This window comes from Mus caroli, chromosome 10 (genome assembly GCF_900094665.2).
Source record: "Mus caroli chromosome 10, CAROLI_EIJ_v1.1, whole genome shotgun sequence".
NCBI lineage: Eukaryota > Metazoa > Chordata > Mammalia > Rodentia > Muridae > Mus > Mus caroli.
This window is the reverse complement of record NC_034579.1, coordinates 36,749,863-36,773,214: the sequence shown is the minus strand read 5'-3', so window position 1 is coordinate 36,773,214 and position 23,352 is coordinate 36,749,863. Positions and strand designations below refer to the sequence as shown.

The 23,352-nt window shown below is 43.4% G+C and overlaps 1 protein-coding gene across 1 annotated transcript in view; it reads left to right on the top strand.

Annotated features, from left to right (window-relative positions):
• Nucleotides 1–23,352, top strand: part of Fig4 (FIG4 phosphoinositide 5-phosphatase) — a 114,309-nt gene that overhangs the window by 5,817 nt on the left and 85,140 nt on the right. Inside the window, exons 2-4 of the mRNA XM_021173871.2 lie at nt 10,941–11,039; nt 11,225–11,348; nt 19,060–19,216. Of these exons, the coding sequence (XP_021029530.1) occupies nt 10,941–11,039; nt 11,225–11,348; nt 19,060–19,216 (380 nt within the window). The remainder of the gene's footprint in view (nt 1–10,940; nt 11,040–11,224; nt 11,349–19,059; nt 19,217–23,352) is intronic.

Sequence of the window (23,352 nt, the reverse complement as noted above, 5' to 3'; positions counted from 1 at the left end):
CCCCAGCAAGATAACTTAAAAAAAAAAAAAAAAAGGGGGGCTAAATAAATGTGGCAGTTCACCATGTCTGTAAGTCTAGTCCTGGGGCCTTCTCTTGGCTTCTGAGGGGCCTTACTGCACAAACATGATGGCAAACCCTCTTCCCCTGTACACATAAAATAAAATATTTTATTAAAATTAAAGAATTACTAATAATGTTAAATTTTGTCATTTCTCATCTTTACATACAATTTCCTTAGTGTTTTTACTATAGTCAGTTACATCAATTCATTTTGTTTTAAATGTTAAACGTTGAATTACAGAGATATATCTTAGCCATATTATACTATTTTCACATAATAGATTTTATGCGCTAATTAACATTTGTTAAAGACTTTATGTTTAGGTTGTTGATTTATGATATTTTATAACATGCCCGTTTTAATACTTTTATATCTATTTTTGTGTGTGCATCTGACAGAGTGCACTCGGAGTCAGAGGGTACTCTGGACCTTAGTTCTCTCCATCTAATATGCCAGTGGTTCTCAACCTTCCTGATGCTGCAGTCCTTTAACATAGCACCCCTAGGTTGTGGTGACCCTCAAACATAAAATTATTTTCATTGATACTTTGTAACTGTAATTTTGCCACTGTTATGAATTGCAATGTAAATATGTTTTCTGGTGGTCTTAGGTGACCCCTGTGCAAGGGTCATCCACAGGCTGAGAACCAGTGCGTCCTGAGGTCTCAGGTCCTCAGGCCTGGTGACAAGTGCCGCCCACTGAGCCTTTGTCTGGCTCTTACATCAAGGCTCAGATAGCTGGAAGACTGAAATGCTCCGTCTCCTTTCTGAAGTGCTTCTGCATGCCGGACATTTCTGTTTTCACTGTTTGCTCTAATCCACTCATGAAGCTTGTGTTTCAGTTGCTTTGTGGGTGAGATAGGAGGACTATGTAGATTGGTTTTTAATTGATCTTGAGTTTTGATAATTTATGTTTATCAAGAAATTTGCAGCTGGGCGTGGTGGCGCACGCCTTTAATCCCAGCACTTGGGAGGCAGAGGCAGGCGGATTTCTGAGTTCGAGACTAGCCTGGTCTACAAAGTGAGCTCCAGGACAGCCAGGGCTACCCAGAGAAACCCTGTCTTGAAAAACCAAAAGAAAAAAAAAAAAAAAAGAAATTTGCCCATTTCATTTCAGTTGTTGAATTTATCAGCATTAAATTACTGATAATATCATGTTTTCCTTTCGGTATCTTTTTTTTTTTTTTATGAAAAAAATTTGCCTTTTGCTCCTGATTTCAGGTTTTTTTTTTTCTTCCTATCCATGTGTGATGGTTAGTTTGACCAACTTGACATGGGAAGCCCCACCCTCTGTGCGTGGCACCGGCGAGTGGGTGTGGCCCTGAGTTACATAAGCGTGAAGACAATCTGCTGAGCAGAGACAAGTGCTTTTATTCCTCTGTGCTTCTAGCTGTTGGCACCGTGTAATGGGCCAGCCTGGTGCTCCTGCTGCCATGGTGATGAACTGTAATCCCTTGTGAGCTAAAATTAACCCCTTCTCTCCTAAATGGCTTTTGTCAAGGGATTTTAATCACAGCAAGGGGAAGTAAAACCAAGATATCTTTTGGTGACTGCCTGCCATTGAGACATTGATTTGTGTATACTTTGCATACCTAAAAAGAAGGATCCTTTCTGTGGATTTTCATATTGCTCTCCATGGCCTGTGACGCCAGCTCCGGCTGTAAGCACTGTGGACGGCACTGACGGGGTGGGAGTGGATTGTTATCATCCAGATGGATAAGCTGCGCAGCCACCTGGAGCCGATCGTGGCACAGCAGTTTTCTCAGCTCACAACCATCAATCATTTCAGTTGATTTCAGTCTGCCACTTCGACCTTGCTTCATCGTCAGAGTTAGACATTGGACAGTGGCTTGGGAGCAGCTTAGCGAAGACTCTTGCCTTCCTTCTCAGCATTGTTGACAGTCTTCAGAAAACAAAACAACCAAACAAACCCAGTGAGGAGGTGAATGAGCAGTGACAGTATTTCTTACAGTTCCAGGGACACAAGATCAAGGCACAGACAGGTTCAGTGTTCGTGACAGACAAGTTGTGTCCACATCACTGAGGATGTAGATAAGTCCCTCTGGCCATTGCCATAGTGGTGTCAATCCTGCCCAGACCAAGTCATGTCCAGAAGGCCTCACTTGTTAGTATTGCTGCTTTGGGGGGGTTAGATCTCTACACATTTAGACCACAGCAACAAGTCCTTTTTCTCCAGCTTCATAAGGTGGATCATGACTTGTTTATATGTTCTTTCCTAGTTTAAAACTGCAAATATAAGTTAAAAAATTAATCAAAAGCCTAATGACAGATGGAGGGAGTATAAGTAGCCAGAATAATAGTGTAATATAGCCTTACATTCTAAATATTGTATAAGTAGTCAGAAAAATAAAACCACTTGAAAAGGACAAGGTAGGGGCCAGAGAGACAGCTCAGTGGTTTAGATCCCTTGCCACTCCCGAGGACCTGAGTTCAGTGTCCCTGCACCCACCCTGGGTGGTTCACAGCTACTGGTAACTCTAGCTCTAGGGGACCCAAGGTTCTCTTCTATTTCCCTGGGAGCCCCTACATGTATGTTCCTAATTCACCCCTTACATAAATAAAAAGACATTTTCATTAAAAGCCTAGCTAGTAAGTAGATAATCCAGCAGAAAGAACAGTGAATATTATCAGCTATCCAGCTCACCAGTAGTTAGAGCATTAAAGTGGAAGTCGACTCCTGTGGTTACCTGTTAAAGTCATAGTTGACAAGTATTGAAAGACGTGAACGTACTTGTTTTGGTTGGGTGAACGTATGGTTTGGAGTTAGAGCAATATAGCAGGCAAGATGGCTGCCTCTCGTGCCCAGCCTTCATCTAGAAAGGTAACTGGGTGAGTTTGCTCCTGCTCCAAAGTTCCCGTTGTCACTGTTTCCTGTGCAGAGGTAAATCTGGAGAGATCTTTGGTGAGGAACGGGAAGGGTTGGTGTGTGGCACACCAAAGGCTCCCGTCTGAAGCTTGAGCTCCCTTGCAAATGTTCCTGCTCCCCAACCCCCAGCCCCCTCAGGCTGCCTTTTGCTTTGGAGATTTGTTCTAGCCAGTGAGAGCAGGAGTGGCTCCAGGGGGTTTAGCAGCTGAAATTATCCTGGGTGAATCTGCAGCATGCCTCTCTCTTATGGGTGCTTAGTGGGCGATGCTCTGAGGTGAGTGCGTTCCCACTAAAAGGACTTAGGGAGCCACCCTTTATCCCCAACCACGTGGGCTTGAGTAAAATAAGAGCCACACCACAAGGAATGCCTCTTAACCTTTATTGCGTGACTGGGGAGCAAGAGAGGATCGCACAGTGTGGTATGTTTGGCTGAGGGACAGGAGCAGGGAACCGTGGATGTCATTGTCCTGCAGAGAGAAGCATAGTTAGAGTTTTGAGATGTGGTGGGGTGATGGAATTTCACACTCACTTCTGCAGGGAGTGTGAAATGTGACGCTCCCCATCAGTCAGGTTGGGTCCCCGCCTGTCAGGGAGGCATGCTTGTGAGGCTTGCTTCCCCACTTCTGGGCTGCGTTAGCCCACCGTGAGCTCACCGCTTGGCTTGATAAATGAGACAAGGAACCACCGGCAGGCTTGCAACGCCGTGAAACTGCTGGAAACAACTTCCAGAGGCGCTTTAAGAACAGTACATTTAATATGAAAGTTCAGCCGAAGCTGCCGTACAACCTGAAATCTCTTCCTTCTCAAGAAGGCTGATTTTTCTTCCCTCAGATGAAGAGTGAATGATTAATTAGCCTGTCAGGATAAAAGGAGAGAATGTTAGTAGATTCTGCGTTTCCTTTTAAACGGGTTGCCTATTGTATTCCTTTCCGGTTTCCTGTATAGATATTTTAGAAACACATTCATCTTTTTACCTCACCACCACTGTCAAAGTTACCAACACATTTTAAGGTCTTGAACAATGACAATTTTCAGGAGAGACTCAGTTCACTTCAGTACGACTAGGTTTTTTTTTTTTTTTTTTTTTCCAGTATCTAATTGTCTGTCTCACCCCTGTCCTTCAACAAGCTCTGTGTGCTGCAGAGAGCAGAGCTGGAGAGGTGGGCTGCCCAGGCCCCCTCCCCCTAGCCGTGTGGATTTCATGGGCCTCATTCATAAGACATACATTCAGGTTTATATGTCTGGTGAGCGGAGATGGTGTGATCCAATTACTGTGCTTTTAAAAACAAGTGTGTGTGTGTGTGTGTGAACACAGAGAGAGACAGAAAGAGAGAGGTGCCGTGGAGGCCAGAAGAGGGTGTCAGATCCCCTGGAGCTAGACTTAGGTGGTTGAGCTGGGATTTGAACTCTAGAAGGGCAGCAAGTGCTGCTAACTGTTGAGCCGTCTGCGCAGCCCCAGTTGCTGCTCCTCTCACCCCGTGGTGCTTCTGGGCATCTTTTCTTTCCCTTCCACCACTGGAACTGTGGCCTGTCACTGCCAAAGCCTCTGCTAACACGTAGGGATGATTTTTCCTCCCTCTCAAGTCCTATTTGTTACAATGACTTTATAGGAAGTTTAGCCCCAGATTTTTCCTGGGTGTGTAAATCTCTTTCCAGCACACTTATGTTCTAGGTATTGCACAGATTTTATCTTGACGCATGGCTCTGATCTGCACTGGCCATCCCCATTTCTGTGTACAGCTGCCACCTGGGTTCTTCCTCCAAGGACATGTTTCCTCTTCTTGTTAATGTCCCTGTTTTCCTGGATCACACAATTTCCTAATATCTTTAGTTTGGTGGAAAATTTCTAAAAGTTAGAAAGCTTTTGTGTTTTTTTGCTTGCTTGTTTGTTTTTTTGTTTTTGGCCTATACATGGTCTAAAAATGTCTAGGCTCTTTCTTTGATTAATACTGAAATGGAGGACCACCAGACTGTGATATTTTTTATTTTTAAGGCTGTATGTATAGCTTTTATTGTCATGTTGAATTGCTTGAATTTTAGAAACATCTCATAACTGAAAATATATTTTGCCCAGAAGTTCTGAAACTGGTCAGGTGGGCATGGTTTTGCTTCCCAAGAATAATTCTCAGTAGGTGTCAGTGAGCTATCTGCACTAACTGACTTTATATACGAGGTGTGCAGAGGTCCCGACTCATGGTGGCAGTGGCACCCCTTGCTGCTTTATCTGAACACCCGAGTGCCCTCAGCGCATTGGCCCAGTACAGGTTACAGTCTGTTTACTTAGAATTGATTGCAACAATGTAGCAATAAGCAATGGAGTCTAAATTACAAAACAATGCACCCTGCTGCCACTCTCCAGTGCAACTGATAATCTAGTCCTGACTTATACACTGAAATGGATACTGTCCTTTAATTGGATGGTATTACCCCCCTGTCTGTCATAACTCTGCACCTGAGAATTTCTAATGTTACTTTGTTTTTATATTTTTATCATCTCTAAGAATGTCATAAGTTGTGTTTTGATTGTATCCACACCCTTCTTCCCCCAGCTCTCCCCAGATCCACCCCTACTTCCATCTCCCTCCAACTTTGTTCCTCCTCTTTTAGTTATAACCTAGTGAGTCCAGTTTGTGCTGTCTGTATCCTCCTTGGGTGTGGAGACACCTACTGAAGTGTGGTTGGTTTGCCAGAGCTCATGCCCTTAAAAATCGGACTCTTCTTTCCCAGGAAGCCATTGATTGTCCATGGCTTCTCACTTAGGGGTGAGGGCTCATGGTCCCCCTCCCACCATGCTCCAGTGTTGACTGGCTTGATTTTGTGCTTGTTTTGTATATGCAGCCATAGCTGCTAGGTCTTGAGAACAGGAGTCCTATCATGTCCTGAAGACACTATTGCTCTGGTGTTCCCTGCTTTCTAACTCTTTTTTTTTTTTTTTTTAAGATTTATTTATTTATTATATGTAAGTACACTGTACACTGTCGTTGTTTTCAGACACTCCAGAAGAGGGCGTCAGATCATTACGGATGGTTGTGAGCCACCATGTGGTTGCTGGGATTTGAACTCCGGACCTTCGGAAGAGCTAAGAGCTGTTGGGTGCTCTTACCCACTGAGCCATCTCACCAGCCCCTTTCTAACTCTTTCTAGAATCTTTCTGCTCCTTCCTCCATCATGGTCCTTGAACTGTGTGTATCTGTTGTTACAGGTGTCCCAGTTGTAACTTTCTTCATTAGCTAATGTCTACTGCAAAGTGAAACTTCTCTGGTGTGATTGAGAGCTAGCCTCATCTGTGTGAACAAAGGACGGGTTGATACTGTGTCCATTTAGCAGAAAAATAGTAGTAGGTTTACTGCTGGTGAGTGTGAGCTCTTCAACCGTGGGTTCTGGGCCAGATCTACAGCAATCTAGCCAGAAAGCAGCGGGTTACCCCATTCTTGCCACTATTGCAGCCATGGCATATGGAGAGGGGTGAGAGGGTAGGGGTGAGCAGGAAGTGAGGAGAGGGATCAATAACTCAAAGGATGTTTGAAAAAGCTGTATAAAATCTATTTTATAAGATATGTATATGAAATATATATGAGTTTATATAACTATATATAACTATATATAATTATATACGAATCAAGAATATAAATATATATGCATTTAATTGGAGTTATCTTATACAGTTATACTGTTCCTCTCAGAATCCCTAAGTTGCCAGCTAAACAGAGCAGCAGATATTGGTTCCCCGGAGCTGTTGGTCAGAGCTGGCTGCAGACCCCTCACAGTGCAGGCTTTTTCCTTCTGTTCAGCAGAATTTGTTGGTTAGACCCTCTTGCTGAAGGAAGACAGCACACACATTGGTCACAGAACATAGAAAAATCAAGTTGGTTCTAAGCAGTAAGCTCTCTCCTGATGGCTAGCTTTCATAGCAGTAGAAAGTACTGTGCAGGCTGCTAGAGGTGGGGCGGAGGTCACCATTGTCTAACCAGCTGTGAACCCCGTAAATGACAATAACTGGCAAGACAAGGTATGTCATCTTAGTCTTGGTGTTTAGTTTGAATCTTGCTTTTTTTTTTTCCTCTTCAGAAGCATGTGCCAACTTTGTGTTTGTTTTTGTTTTTGTTTGGTTTCTTTTTTTGTGGAGGGATGAGAATGATGTCTTCTTTTATCTTTTTCTTTTCTTTTTTTTTTTTTTTTTTCCGAGACAGGGTTTCTCTGTGTAGCCCTGGCTGTCCTAGAACTCACTCTGTAGACCAGGCTGGCCTCGAACTCAGAAATCCACCTTGCTCTGCCTCCCAAATGCTGGGATTAAAGGCGTGCGCCACCACGCCCGGCCGTTCTTTTATCTTCTAATACTCTGGGGTCCATGGAACCCCATCTGTTTCTGCTGGAGGCTCATTCATGTAAATCGTTTCTCTTCTTGGGTAAGCCTTTCCATTTGCAGTTATTCTCCTGCTTCCTCCCATGGGGAGATCCGTCTTGAGTGGTGTTATCCAGTATGCCACAGTGTGAGTTTGCGTGATCACAGAATTTCTGTATTCAACAGGGAGAACATGGGATTGAGTGCGAACAGCTTTCTGGAAAATCTACCTCTCTTTTTTAAATTAAAAAAATCAAATTAGTGCTAGAGTGGATTTTGGCCAGCCATCAGAGGGCAGTGTAGACAGTGATTCTCACCGTCCCCACGCTGGTCAAAACCTCAGAGCAGTCTCCACACGAGGGCGCTATTCTCCACACAAATCCTTTTAAGAGCCCATTTCTGCGGGCAGAGCCTGTGGATGTCACATGACTTCCCGTCCCTGTTAGGGCCCACTCTCTGAGAGGGTCTGCTCTCCCTGCGAGGGCCTGTTTGTTCCCTGGAGGGGCCTGCTGCCTGTAAGGGTCTTCTCTCTGTGAGGGTCTGCTATCCGCAAGGGAACCCTCTGCTCAGTGTGTTAGGGGCTCTGAGCACCTTCTGGCTTCATCTTGGTTTTGCTATGAACATTGCAATCCCTTTCTTTCATGCCTTTTCTTGCTAGCTGCTCTCCTGGGCGTTATCTTCACTGGTTCCCTTTCTGGTAACAAGTATAAATAGCTTGCAAACCATTCTTTCTAATTTATTTGGTTTGTTTTATCAGATTGGTCACCCCCCTCCTCTAGGCAGTGAGTTGGGGCTCGTGGCTGACCTTCTGAGTCTCTTTCCCTCAGTTTCCCTCACTGTCTGTCTGCTTCCCCAGTGCCTTGAGTCCTGTTACTGCATCCCCCAACTTTGTTTTCTAATTGTTATAATAATCACTTTATTCCTACCTCCTTACTACTGACAGTGTCAAGGAGACCCTGCCTATTCTAGGATACCAGGGGCTAAGCACTTCAGCTAGTCATCTTCTAACTGGTATCAGCCAGCATATAGGTTTGTTCTTCATAACCTGCGGGTAGATCAGACCTTTATAAACAAAGTCATTGTTGCTTAGCAACAGGATACATTTTGAGAAATGTGTCGTTAGATGAGTTTCACTGCAAACATAATAAAAAAAAAAAACACTTAGCCAAACTAAGACATAGTTTATGTTGCTATTAGACAATGCAATCTTATGTCCCCATGGAACATGAGGAACATCTTTAACAAGATGTTATTATTACTGTATTATTATATGACACATGTACACTTAGTAAACGCTTCAGTGAGTTTTATTTATCCTACAGATTTAGATAGAAAACATTGTAACAGAATTCTGCATTCTGTAATTTGTTAAAATTGTACTCATTCTTGAAGTCCCAATGCTAGGCTCTTCCATCATTTTATACAGCTCCAGCTCCTACTTCAGTCTCATCTGCTTTGGCTTCCAATGGCGGATGCTCTCCGGCTTGACCTTTGACATTGTCCAGCAGTCAGCTGTATGTAGTGTTTAATTGCGTGTACATCTGCCCATTGCATAACCAGTGACATGGTAAAATGCTGGCTGACTATGGCAGTGTCTTCTCAACCTTTCTTTTTTTTTTAATGGGTTATTTTATTTATTTACATTTCAAAAATATTACTTTTTAAAGGACATGTTTAAGCAAAATATCCTTACAGTATTTATTTTTGATAATGAGATTTTACTTATCTTCTTTAAAGTAATTTAAGAATAATTGAATTAAGGAGCTAGCTGGGCAGACAGAGTGTGTGCTTAGCATGTATGGGGCTCTTGGTCTGATTCTTAACACTGCCCCAAAATAAAGCAACCCACTTAGTTTTGCTTATGAACTTTATGTTTAAATAAAGGATTGTTGTGGGAAATATCAAAAAATGAAACTGTCACGTTGCTGTGCTTGTGCCGGCAACTCTCTGCCCTGGTGGCCTGGCCGGCAGTAGCCGGATGGTCTTTATCTCATGGAGACTCTGACTCAAAGCACCAAAATCTCTTTACCCAGCTTGCTGGGTTCCCACTGGTGGGTCGTTACCACACCAACCCCATGCTTCAAATCCCCCATGGCCTTTGTGGTACACATCAGGCAAACCCATGCTTTGCTGCCATACTTTTCTCTCTGGAACCCTGATGATCTGTTGTGTGAAAGAAAACACGACACAAACATAAACACAGTGTCTCACTCACTGGGTGCAACAACTAAAATCCTAATCTTGTAAGCCTTATTAAATCTATATCCTCCGGTGGCGAATCCTGACTGATCTGCCATTGAAACTGGGAGACACTCAGAGCTACATCTTGTCCTCACGCTATCCCTGTCCGGAAGGGACCTAACTCTCTCCTGCTTCCTCTCTTCCTCCATCTAACCTGGAAGCCCCCCTACTGGCCCAGTGATTGGCTCCTTTATTCATTAGGGGATTGAATATTGTTTCCAGGAACTTCTTTGGGAAAAGTATGGGGACTTGTGGTCCCACGTTTTACCTCTCCTCTGGTGCTATCTGGGAACTACCTGTACTGCTCGGGGATGGGGAGGAGGAGCAAGATGAAGTCCAAGAAAGGGGGTCATATCTAAGTGGGGCAGCAGAGCAAGGCTGTATGCCAGGCTGGAAGGGGAAAGTGGGGCTGGGATGAGCAGGACCTGGATCCGTGCTGAATGCTAAGTGGTGGAGGGGCGGGAGAAGAGAAGGCCTTCTTTGAGTCTTAATGTTACAGGTTGCTTAGGCGAAGTTCTTCCTCATGGCAGCCTTTAATGAAGCAGCTCCCTGAGATGGTCTGAGCTTGTTCATATTTCTTTATTGGGGGTGGGGTGGGGTGGGTGTGAATGCATGTGCTTTATGTGGGAGGAACCATTTTGGGGACTATCCAGGAAGGGAAGGTGATTGACTGAAGGCTAAGGCTATTGAGATGCCTCATTAGCGTGGAGAGGCCTTCCAGGCGCCGTGTTATATGACTGACTTCCCACAGTCATCTTAGCTGAGGGCCTTGGTTACCCGCTCCAGAGCAGGCATGGAGGCAGGGAGGAGCAGCTCTGTTCATGCCATCTCAGACCTCTGAGATGTCCTGGGGTTTGAGCATGCTCCACCTCCCCAGTCCCACGCCCGTCTGGTGGCAGGGCCCACATGCCCTGCAGGGACTGTGCATCCTTACAGGCCCTTGGATGGGGCAAGCCCTCACAGTCCCCCCCACCCCCCCACAGCCATTTTCCTACTCGACACAGAAGACCTTCAGACTTATTTGTCAAACTATAATATTTAATAGCTGTAATTGTATAAACGTCCTAATTATATGTTGAGCTTGCTCATGCTTGTCAGCACTGCTGCTTCCAGGCAAAGCTTAAACATCACATAAGCCAGTCTCTAATGCTATAATAGAATTAAATGCATCCAACCTGGGTCCTGCGCTTATTTCAGACATCGGAATGATTCTTCTCATGAAGCTCTCAGAACATTTCAATTTCAAAATTGACCTTTTGGAATCAGTCCCTGTAGTCCTCTAGTTGTACATAATCAACATATACTTTAAATAGCAAACCGACTTTATTAATGTTTCTTCAAAATGTGACGTGGTTATAAAATGTCCGTAGGGCAAAATGCCTTTAAAATGACGTCCTCTTTCTTTATAGAGATACTTTCTAGTTGGGAGCAATCATGCAGAAACGAAGTACCGCGTCCTGAAAATTGATAGAACAGAACCAAGGGACTTGGTGGTAATCGACGACAGGGTGAGTATCAGGCCTCCCTGCACGGCCCTCATGTAGGGGTCCAGAGTCTGTTGTTTTGAGGAGGTGAAATCACAGCTCTTAGTGGGATGGTACCTCACTTATGAGTCCTGCAGGCAACTGGCAGTTTTCAGAGGCAGCTAAATAACCCAGGGAGACCTCACAGATGGCCTGTGCTTGTCCCACAGCACGTGTACACACAACAAGAAGTGAGGGAACTTCTTGGCCGCCTGGATCTGGGAAACAGAACAAAGATGAGCCAGAAAGGATCCTCCGGGTTGTTTCGAGCCGTCTCAGCTTTTGGAGTCGTAGGTAAGAAGTGTGCCTCCCTTGCCTGTTTCTTTATTTTGGTACAGATTACTTAGAGAGCTCATATGGTTCTATAGCTATATAGTCTTAACACATCCCCGTCAAATGTCATTATCAATCTATCAGACAATATCCGCTCATGCGCTCGGCACCGTTCAGGTTTATATAGAGATAAACAAGTAGAGAAATGCTTGGAGGTATCTGATGCCTGGCTTGCTGTGGAATGAGAAATTAACATTAGCGTGAGCTATAAGCATCTACCTCACTGCCTATCAGTCAGCTAGAATCACAGACACAGTAAAACTTGCTTTAAGTTGAACATGACAGGTTACAGTATAGCCTGTCACAGACTTCTTCTTTGGATGACGTCTTACTTGGATTTTCTTTGTTAATAGGATGACCACAGACAACACTTGAGGAAATGGTTTATTTAGCTTGTGTTTATAGTCAGAGAAGTTGGGGCAGGAACTTGAGGTAGGGATGATGCAGAGGCCATGGAGGAGTGCTGCTTCCTTATGGCTTGGGCAGCCTGCGTTCTTATCCATCCAGGACCACCAGCCCAAGGGTACCACCCCCAGTGAGCTGGACCCTCTGCACGCAGGCCAGTCCCGGAGAAGCATTTTCTTGAGTAAAATTTCTTCTTGCCAGATGACCCTGCCTTGTGCTAAGTTGACATAGAAACTAGCCAGCACAATGAGAAAGTTTCCTCAGAATCACAGAGGGAAAGATTATTCTTGGTATGACTCAGAGATGCGGTTTCCATCTATAGCAAGGTCAGTAGAACTCTAGGTAAGGGATTGATTCCCAGCTGTGCTAGCTTTGCAGGGAAACTGGACTTTAGTTCACATTAAAGACCTAGTGTTGATCTCCTCCCCAACCTCTCTGAGCCATAGTCTCCCTGTCTCTGGCTGGTCTGGAGTTTGCTGTGTAGACCAGGCTGCCCTTGAACTCACAGAGATCCTCCTGCCTCTGCCTCCCGAGTGCTGGGATTAAAGTTGTGTACGTCCACAGCTAGCCTGATATTGATGTCTTTAAGTACAGTCTGCTTTAGCCTGCGCCTGCTCCTTCCCGTTTTATTTAGGCTCTGTCTCCCTTTCTTTCTCTGCACTTACATGCTCTGTGCTCCCCTCCTCGTGACAGACCATTAAACCCATCTGTGCTGCATGATGGCATGTGTTACTTTTTTCATGGCTGGGAGGAAGCAGCCTAGAACGGTCTCCTTGGTTCACAGTCAGAGGGCACAGCCCTTCTTGGTAGAGAAGGCACAACAGCCATGGTAGGAGGCAGCTGGTCACATGGCAGCCACAGTCAGGAAGCAGGGAGGAGTGAAGCTCTCCCATCTTCTCCTTCTCATTCAGTCCTGAATCCCAGCCCACGAGTGAGGGTCCCTGCCTCCGTTAATCCACTCTGGGAAGAGATTTGTCTCCTAGGTGACATTAGCTATCACAGATAACTCTGTGCCTGATGGGGCTAGGACAGAGGAGAGAAGCCAGTACACAGTCAAAGCAACTATAGGCTATAATTACACAGCCGAGTCCTATGGTGAAAGTTCAGACATGTTGGAGTTTGTAATACTCAGATCTGGAATGGCAGGAGAGCTTTCCAGGAACAGAGGAGATTTACACTGCATCCTGAGGGTGGAGTGTGGTCCGGGAGAAAGTAGGGAAGAGAGGTGAGGGCTCCTTAGGAGTGACAGCAGAGGCCGTAGCTACCCCATAGCTGTAGTATCTGGGGGGTTGGCAGGTAGTCATCATAGCAAAGGCAGGGTGCTCAGGGCTTTGGGAGCTTGACTATGGAAAAAGCAGAATATTCACATCGCAGCTTCTCAACGGCTGGGACGTCTTAAACCTGCTGTAGTATACACTGGGTCACTGCTACTGATGTTAACGATGGATATGGACTTCATGTCATTTCAAGTTTCCAATTAGCACTTTCTATTTTAATTCTGCTTATTGAAACTTGTACTATACTCTGCCATATGTGAACTATTTTTTTTTTCTCAGTGTGGTGACTCAGCTTCTACATTCATGTTTAGGCCCATTTTGGGTGCTGGTGGTACCCATGAAGACAGAGTGGTAATGCGCGTGTAATGGGCAATTTTGATTGCCAACTAGATAGGAATGAGAGTTACTACAAGAGTCTCTGTGGATATGTCTGTGGGTGTGCTTCCAGAAAGTGATACCTGAGCAGGAAAATGCCCCCTCCCCCAGTGTGGGCAGTGCCATCCTCTAGGCTGGAGTCTCAGACTGAACTGAGCATGATGGCATTTTTCTCTCTCTGATTTTTTTTTTTCACTGTAGCTGCAGTGTGACCAGCTCCCTTCTTCCCCATGCTTCTGTGCCATTTCTTCTCCACCCTGTACACTGTATCTCTTCAAACAAGGAGCCAAAGTCAATCTTCCTCCCTTAACGAGAAAAGTAATGAATGCAGCACCATTGGCTTCTGCCTCTCTCGGCTCCTTTTGTTTGCCTTCTCCGGAGTCTTGGCAAGTCCTTTGAGGTTCCTTGACTACTGGATACATGTTTGAGGGCGTGAGAAGGCTCATTTAATATCATATACATCCATCTGTTTACATTAGTAAGTTGTTAAATCAAGTACTGATTATGTTTTAAAATTAAGAAAAAAGACTTAAAAGGAATAGGTCTTCAGTATAGTATTTTTTAACTTAATAGTTACTTAGTAGTCTCACCTTATTTTAAAGCTGATATTTTACTATAACTTAAAATACCTATTATGTTTGTTATTTTGTGTATATGATTGTTTTGTCTACATGTATGTCTGTGCACCATGTGCATGCCTGGTGCCTGCAGAGGCAAGAAGAGGATGTTGCTTCTCCTGGAGCTGGAGTTAAAAATGATGCTGAGCCACTATGTGGGTGCTAGGAATCAAACCCAGGTCCTTTAGAAAGGCAATCAGTGCTCTTAACTGCTGAGCTGTCTCTCTAGTGACTAGATGGGCTGGAGCAGTCGTTCTCAACCTGTGGGTCATTACTTACATAGGCCATTATCATGACAGATATTTACATTATGATTTATAACAGTAACAAAATTGCAGTTACAAAGAGGCAAAAAAAAAAAAAAAACAAAAAACTTTTATGGATGGAGGGTGGAGGTGCTGACCAGAACATAAGGAACTGCATTAAAAGGCTGCAGCATTAGGAAGGCTGAGAACACTGGACTAGAGTCTAGTCCAAAGAGTTTATTTGTGTGTGTGTGTGTGTACATTTCTATGGAAGTGCCCACAGAAGTCAGAGAAGACATCAGATCCCCTGTAGTTGGAGTTGCAGGAGGTTGTGATCCACGTGATGTAGATGCTGATAATCAAACTTGGGTCTTCTGGAAGAGCAACTCGTTCTTAACTGCTGAGTCATCTTTCCAGCCCATAGTACTTTTTGATGGTAATTTTCTAAGGTGTATGTGGTATAGAATGTCTTATTGGCTAGCATTCAAAATAGAAATTACCTTGATTAAGTATACAAAGTGAAGGGAGATTATGAAATTACATTAAAATAGGTGCTGTAGGTATTCTGGCATTGTTTTGTACTGGTTGTCCTTATATTAAATGATGTCTAGACTATGCAGTGTTGGTTTTTGTGGCACTTTTTTTTTTTTTTTGCTCTTATCATGCTTGCTTTTTAGCAGTCTTCTTTGACTAATTCTTTATTGATCATCAAGATTTCAATAGTAGAAAGCTTATTTGATCAACTGATAAGTAGGTATTAATTTAACACACACATGGGCTCTGGATGGGGTCATCTTAGCTACTTCTCTCATAGTAAGCTCTCTGAGGCTCAAGGCTGCCCCTAGGTGATGACAACAGAAAGACTCAAGCAGTGATACAATGTACAGAGTGCAGTTACCGATTAGAGATGTGTTTCATGCTCAGTTTACCCAGATGAAGGCCGTTTCTGATTAGTGAAGACCAAATAGGGAGCGAATGAAAGTTTCTGTTTTTTATAGTCTTGTTTCAGAAATAATGAAGGGCATTGAAATTATAAAAAATGTTTACCTTTAAAAAAAAGTATCATCTCACTGTCAAAAGAACACCAGTGTGAAATGACTGGAATTTTACATTACAAATGGATACCTTGTATTCTAAAATAGTTTCTCTGCTAACTTCCAGCAAGCCAAGTTTGTGGATGTTTTTGTTGTGCTATTTTAAGCTATTATGTTTATACACAGTTTATAAGAATCCAGAGCAGCCCCCCTCAGCTTTTTGTAGTTCAGCGCCAGCCTTCCCACCAGTATTTCGTAGAGTCAAACATAGTGCTGTGATTCATAGCTTGTGTGTGGAGTGTGCCATGTGTGGTATGCAATCTCCTCTATGCTTGTTTAGAGTGAACTTGATAGAGCATCCATACAGGTGTTGTGGCAACCTCAATGTTGTAGATTGCTGTTTGTATGGTCTGTTCCCTCAAGAGTGTCCGCATTCAGCTGTGCTCAGGTAAACTCTTAATTAGTCAGATAAGGCTAGAGCCTATGATTAGGCAGTGGAAGAGAAGACAGCTGAAAGTTTTAGAGAGGGGACAGAGAGTGAGAGAGAGACAGAGAGAAGATGGAGGAAGAAGATGAATCAGAACCCCATGGCCTAAGAGAGCCACAGGTAGCTATGTATATCATAGAGGGGCAATAGAGTAATGTTGGGTACATTTTCCCCTTCTGGGTGTGCAGCTTGTGTTTATATCAGTTGAGTTTTGTGTTCTTTGTGCAGGCCTTTTGAGGTTGGAGATTTACCATTATAAATCTGGTTGCTATATTGCAAGTCTTTAGTGTTTTCATTTTACAGGGTTAAAGGGATTTGTGTGAGCAGCAGCTGGCTTTCTGAAGGTTAGCCAAAGGGGGTGATTGGCCTAGGAACATCTGAGCAGCTCAGAGGTGGCAGCAAGCCACTGGAACCATGGGGGCTGGCTGGACGGCAGCTGTCGGTGCCTAGCTGGAGATAGCATAGTGTAGATTGTTTTTTATAACTACATGCTACAACTCAAAGGCTCAGACATTTCTAAGCTATCAGTCTCAGTTATGGACTTGTGCCTCTGCTGGATCCGCTCCATTGTTATTCAGTGACCAGCAGGAATTGTGGGAACCATAGGTAGGGTCATGAGCACTGTCACAAACTTGTTCTATCTGTCCTTGGAGCATATGGTTGGAGGTCTGCCATCCTTCTGAGACTTAGTTCAGTGGCCTTTCCTAGCCTTTGCCACCTCTTGGAGGACACTCTTGGTATGTTGAAGGGGTGGGGGGAGTGGCAAAAACATACACTGAACCAAGATAAAACTAAAGCACTATTAAAGATGGGGTGGTGGGGGGCAGAGGATGCAGGGTCACAGTGAAAATTACAAACAAGCGTGAGCCTCAGGGAGATTTGGTTTTAGAGATGGTGTTTGGTTTCCCAAGAGCTGTGCCGTGAGAAGGTCCTGGTGTCTTGTGAGGGTCTTCATACCTCTCTGTTGGAGGGCTACGTTCACTGAAGACTTTCAGGGAGGCTGGCATAGGAACTCTCGGGTTGGGTGCTGTCTCTGGTCAGTGGGTGGTGGGGTTGGTTCTTCCTCCAGTGTTCCATAAACTCTGTTCACACATACTCAGCCCAGTGTCTCCAATACCATGAGTGCTGTGGCCTCCTTTACTTTAGAGAGAGGAACCACTTTTACCTGAGGACTTATCTAGTCATGTAGAAAGTACTCAGTGAAATTGACCTGGGATCAGGGCTTCAGAGAGTGAAGACAGAGAGGCTGAGATTTAGTTGATGGTGTTGAACTGAAGCTAAGTTGTTCTTAGCTTTATTTGGCAGGAGTATTTTTACAAAAAGGGTCACTTATACTTGGTAGTAAAAAGGAAGCTAACATGACTCAATGCCATTGTCTTGGGAAGTTTCAGCCTTGTGGGGACGAAGCAACATCTATCTCTCTCCCCAGGTCCAAGTGACAGACTGGACCTAAGTCCCACCCAAACTCTCCTGAAGAACTGCTGTTTTTAATTGAGCCTACATAACCTTAGTGAGAGGTTACTGACAGGAACATGTGACACCCAAAGCAGCTACAATGGAAAGCATGGAATCAGCATGGATAGTGGCTTCTCTGTGGTTGCCCAAATGGAGTCCCCCCTCCCTCATTCCTAACCCATATACACCAATCCCTCCCGCAGATCCTGAGCCCATGAGAAGTTACAGCAGAATTGTATATGATTAGTTGGAAGGAGTGTCTAGATACTCAGCTTAAGGTCTAGTGACCCACTCCTTCTGTGAGGGGAGGGCAACAGTCAAGCCCTGGGTGCTGTCTTTTGCAAGTAGGCACAGCTGAACTGCTGAAGATGGTGGCCATTGAGCTCAGAGAATAGTCACACACAACATTGTCTGCTGTTCTTAACATAGTTTTTCTTGAATAAACATTTATGCATTTGTTTATACATCAAGACGGAACTTTCAGTGTTTTGCTTTGTTTTAAAATTTTTGCAAGATGTGGTTGTTTCCCTGGGGCAAGAGTCTGGCTTGATTCTCCCATTGTCTCTTCACCACCAGCCCCCTCTCCACCTCTAGGGAAGTTGTTTTAACCCCCAGAGACGGAGTTCTGTTGGTTTCATAAGTACTAGGCTGCAACAAAGTATCTGACTCTTTATTTAGTCTCCCATATAGGCTATACACTTTTCAATTATTTGACAAAAAGTGAACATTGTTTTGTAAACTCTTTAGAATAGGCTGAATATCCTTAATTAGGAAATTGAAAGTCCAGAATGCTCCAAAAGTTCTGATCTGCGCCAACTTTTCTAAGTAGCCCATGGGATAGTTACCTTTCAGTCGCTGAATGTGGTGTAGTTAGAAGTGAGCTCCTTGCTGTATCAATTAAGAAATGCAGAGACAAGTCCGAATGGTTCAGAGGGCATCTGTCTGCATTTTTATGTGTGTCTTTTATGTATGAATTTATCTCACTCTCCCTTTTCCCAGTGCTGATGATCAGGCCTCGGTGAATGCTGGGCAAACAGCCTACCACTGAGCCACTTTCCCAGCCTGATGATGTAGTTTTTACATCGTTTTCCTTTACTGCAAGCTCTTCTTTCTTTCATTTGTATCTGTCTGTGGGAGTGTGCATGTAACTCCGTGTATGTGTGTGTGTGTGTGTGTGTGTGTGTGTGCGTGTGCATGTAGAAATAGAATTATGGCATAAATCATAAAATGTTCCACCTTCCTCACTTTTAAGTGTGCAATTCAGTGTGTTACTTGTCTTTATTGACAGACTTCTAGACGGTTTTCCTTATACAGAATTGAAAGTGTTCCCTCAAACAACTCTTCTTAATTTTACGTATAATGTATATGTTTATACAATACGTATTCTATAGGTATTCTATATGTCTGGTTATATATATAGGACTAGGTTATAGGCTTTCCCCAAACTCACTGTACAGCTGAAGATGACCCGGAACACCTGATCTTCCTGCTTTCATCCCAAGGCTAAAATGATAGTCCACGCCACGGTGCCTGATTTCATCAGTGCTGGGACTGTGCCAGGCTTTGTGCAGGCTAGGCAAGTACTCTACCAACTTAGCCACATCTCCAGCCACCACCCAAAATAATTTTAGGTTATGTAAGTGCCAAAAATTCATATGACTGTAAAGTTATAAAAGTGTTAAAGTAGGAAATGTGTAAAGTCTTTGGTAAATATGTTTCTGAAATCATTTGCATTGCTAAGTTTATGTGACATTATATTTGTTTTTCTTATTTACAGGTTTTGTCAGGTTCTTAGAAGGCTACTATATTGTATTAATAACTAAACGGAGGAAGATGGCAGACATTGGAGGTCATGCAATTTATAAGATTGAAGATACAAGTATGATTTATATCCCCAATGACTCTGTTCGGATTTCTCACCCCGACGAAGCTAGGTATGTACTGGTATTGGCAACTTATTATTTGTTTTTGACAGCAACAAGAACCAAAGAAATACAAATGTTTTATAGAAACATCGAATGTTGGATCAATATTCCAGTTTCTGCTAGGGGTTGTAAAGGTCTTTTCTGATGGTCCAGTAAGGATCAGCAGTCACCGCTGAAGCTGCCAGGTGTGGGAAACAAGGTTCACATGGCGTCAGCATGCTAAAATAAGTGTATAGCTTTTGATTATTTACAGAGATGAGTAATGCTTTCTTACATTAAAACCGGTAGACATATTTAGCCAAATGATGACACTTAGTGTCACCTCTTCATTTATTTGTTGTGTGTGTTGTATGTGTGCACATATGTGTGTGGGTTTGCATGCATGCAGAGGCTGGGTGTTGGGTGTTCTGATGTATTGTTTTTTCTGCTGTATTTCTTTGAGACATGGCCTCTCACCAGAACTGGAACTTGCTGTTTTTCCAGCTAGAATGGCTGCCATTGGCCCCAGTGATCTTCCATCTCCTCACCTGCCTCGTAGCTCTGGTTATGGCCTGCAGCCATAGCTGGGGTTTTGTGTTGGTGCACACTTGTTAAGCGTCTCACTTATTGGGCTGTCTCTCCAGCCCTAATGCCACCTTTTCATTTGAAACAATGGGAACAACACAGACTACCTTAGTAATTCTGCTTAAAAAGTTTCACGCATACAGAAATAATCAGGCAAATCTATAGAGTGGGACCTTTTGTAAAACAGTGGTCTTCAAGACCCTTACAAATGTGCAAGTCATCAAAGAAAAGAATAGACTTGTAGATTTTAGAACAGACAAGACAGGTGCATCCTGTGACTCTCACTTAGATTTCTAGTGAAGACATGGCATGTGTGCACACACGTACACAGAGCTATAAAGGACTACTGGGACAATGTTAGAAAGCATATGGACTATAACTAGGCTTCAGTTAATGTCATGTATAAAAATTCGAAGGATACCAAGGCATAATTATATTTTTATGGTTGGTAATAGTTTATAATTTATCTATGCTCTTTCATGTTTAATATAGTGATTTAATAATCTTAGAATAAAATTATCTTATGATTAGTGCTGGGTACTATGCAGACATTATCTACAATATAGTACAATTATATCAATAGCTTGTTATAGGAGGAATGAAGTAATATTTCCTAATATAGTTATAGAGGTATGTGATCTAGTAATACAGTAAGAATGTTTGGAAAGAGTATCAGGAAATAAAATGCAAACTACTAAGCATGTTATACATTTGGTAAGCAGAGGCTGTCTGCACTGCATGCTTATATCGACTAGGAAATTTACTGGAACAGTTTCCACTTTAAGGTGTTGTTGAAGAGAATTATGAACATCTTCATAGAAACAGAAATATACTTGGCAAAATTCCAGGTCTTTGTGATCAAATTTTAGTTTACAGTAGTGTTTCTCAACCTCTAGAACGGTATTTATTAAAAGCCTATAATAAAAATTATTCTTATAACAAGACTCTAAAAGCAAAGCCTTTAATTTAGGTAAGGAGTAAGCCACCATAACTAATATTCAACATTGTATTTAGAACCCTAGCTAAGGCAATGTTTATAAAATAAGAAGCCAATCAGAAAAATAAAGAATTAAGCTAAAAAAGAGACAAACAATTCCAAGACTGCCTGTCAACTTTCAGAACTAATGCAAATGTTCAGCAGAGGTGACTGAGAGAAAATAGTCAGCGTGTAAGAAGCAGTGATTCTTCTCTCCCACCTGCAGTGTGTTGTCGGGGGTCTCCAGAGATCACACGTTATAGGATGAATTCTGTATATAGCAAGGAGATTCATTAGAATGGCATCTTACCGGCTACGGTCCAGCTAATCCAACAATGGCTGGCTGTGAATGGAAATTCCAGTAGTTGCTCAATCCATGAGGCTCGATGTCTCAGCTGGTCTCCTGTATATGCCGCAGTCCTGAAAGAAGGCTCTAATGCCAGTGAAGGAGTGGGTTTGCCAGCAAGGCCAGAACAAGCAGGCAAAGAACAAAAGCTTCCTTCTACTGTGCCCTTATCTAGGCTTCCAGCAGATTGTGGCCCAGATTGGGGTGTGTCTTCCCACCTCAAGACCTGGATTAAAGGCCTGTCTTCATACCTCAAAGATCCAGATTAGAAATGAATCTACCCACTTCAGATTAAGCAAGGATCCTTCACAGGTGTGCCCTCCAGTTTTGGATTTTAGCTAATTCCAGATATAGTCAAGTTGGCAACGGAGACTAGCCATCACAGGCAGTAACCAAAGAGAAAAATGAATGGTGCTGTTCATAGTGCTTAAGACCATATGTTACCTGGGAGTAAATATGGCAAGAGCTACACTAAGTTCAATGCTGAAAGTGTAAAACAGAACTAGAACATCTATAAGCCCTAAATAAATAGGAAGAATGTCCACTTGTTCATTTGTGTTTAGGCATGAGAAGGTTTAAAATCATTAAGGTTAGCTTTGTTTTCTGTTTTTGTTTTTAGTCAATTGAGAGATATAATGCAACTGAAATCCAAATTCCAAGGTGATTTCAGAAGAAATTAGGACATACAAACCTACTTGAAATTCATATTGAGGGGCCGGAGAGAGGGCTCAGCAGTGAGAAGCACTTTTCCTGCTGCCTTTGCAGAGAGCGGCCCCAGGTTTGCGTTCCAGCACCTACAGCAGCAGCTCACAGCTGTCAGTAATTCCAGCTCAGGTCGGTCCAGTGTCCAGTTCTGGCCTCTGTGGGCAGTGGTACTCATGTGCACATAACCCTAGCACACACTTAAATAAAACCTAAAAATAAAGGCTTTAAAATTCACACAGAAAATCAGAAGTTAGTCTTAGTCTAGACAACTATGAAAACCAGAAACAAAGGACAAAGACGGGGCTGGAGGGATGGCTCGCCGTTGCGAGCGTGCATGGCATGTGCCGCTCCTGTTGAGCCTTCTGTAACTCTAGTTCCAGGGTATCCCACACTGTCTTCCTATCTCCTCGTGCAGGCAAAACCCTCATACACATAAAGTAAGAACAAGGCAATTTGCAAAGAGACGGGAAATGACTGAGCAGATGTAGCACTCACAGGAATTAAGGAGTCAGTTATCTGTGGGGACAGTGCTGGCTATTGATGAGGAGAGGGCACTGACATTGATCAGGACAGACAAGGAACCCAGGAAATGACCCACTTTTCATAGGAAACAGATCCCACAGAGAAAAGAGTGCACCACAAGTCACCATGGAGAAGACACACTTAAGTTTTGTGTGTTTTCCATTTGACAGAAATGAAATTAGATTCTAATCTCTAATAAAACCGAAGAAGCAATTTCAGCAGTACAAAGACAATTTTAGGAGAATGATTTTATGATCCTGAAGTGGAGGAAGATTTTATAAATAAAACACAGAAAGCATAAGGCAGGCAGAAAGCAGTGATGTATGTAAATGCTCTCAAAATTGAAAGTGTCCTTGGAATATAGGCTGTTTAGGAGGCAGCGGTCATATAGACAGAACACCTAACAAGATTCAGTGCAGAGACTTCTGAAGGGCTGCTCTGGCCAGTGAGGGTAAGACCAGCCCAGAGAAGTGCTCCAGAGGGAGGGGCAGGCAGCACACAAGAGACTGCACCTTGCTAGCAATCAAATCTAACAGGGACTAGTTCCTTCTCTTAGTCGATGGCACCTGCTGTCATCAGATGCTAACAGGACTGTGGGGATGTGTTTACCCTCACTTACACATGAGTGTCGGGGCGTCCTTATGCCAGGAGTTGGAGTTACACTGTCTTAGGCCTTAGCAAACACAGTTAACATACTACAGTAAAACTGAAATGTACATCATCTGCCCCAGTGGCTCAGCCTCTGTATGTGCCCTCAGAGGAACTGAGAGGTATGGACAGGAAAACGCAGAATTTTTCTGTGCATTGTGTTTTCATCTCTTTAGGGTTTTCTTTTCTTTTCTTCTTTTTTTTTTTTTTCTTTTTTAAATTCCTGAGACAGTGTCTCCCTATGGAGCTCAGGCTGGCCTTAAACTCACAATGAGTTTCCTGCCATAGCCTCCCAGCTGCAGGGATCACAGGAGTGTGCTCCCACAGCCAGCTGCAGGGATCACAGGAGTGCTCCCACAGCCAGCTGCAGGGATCACAGGAGTG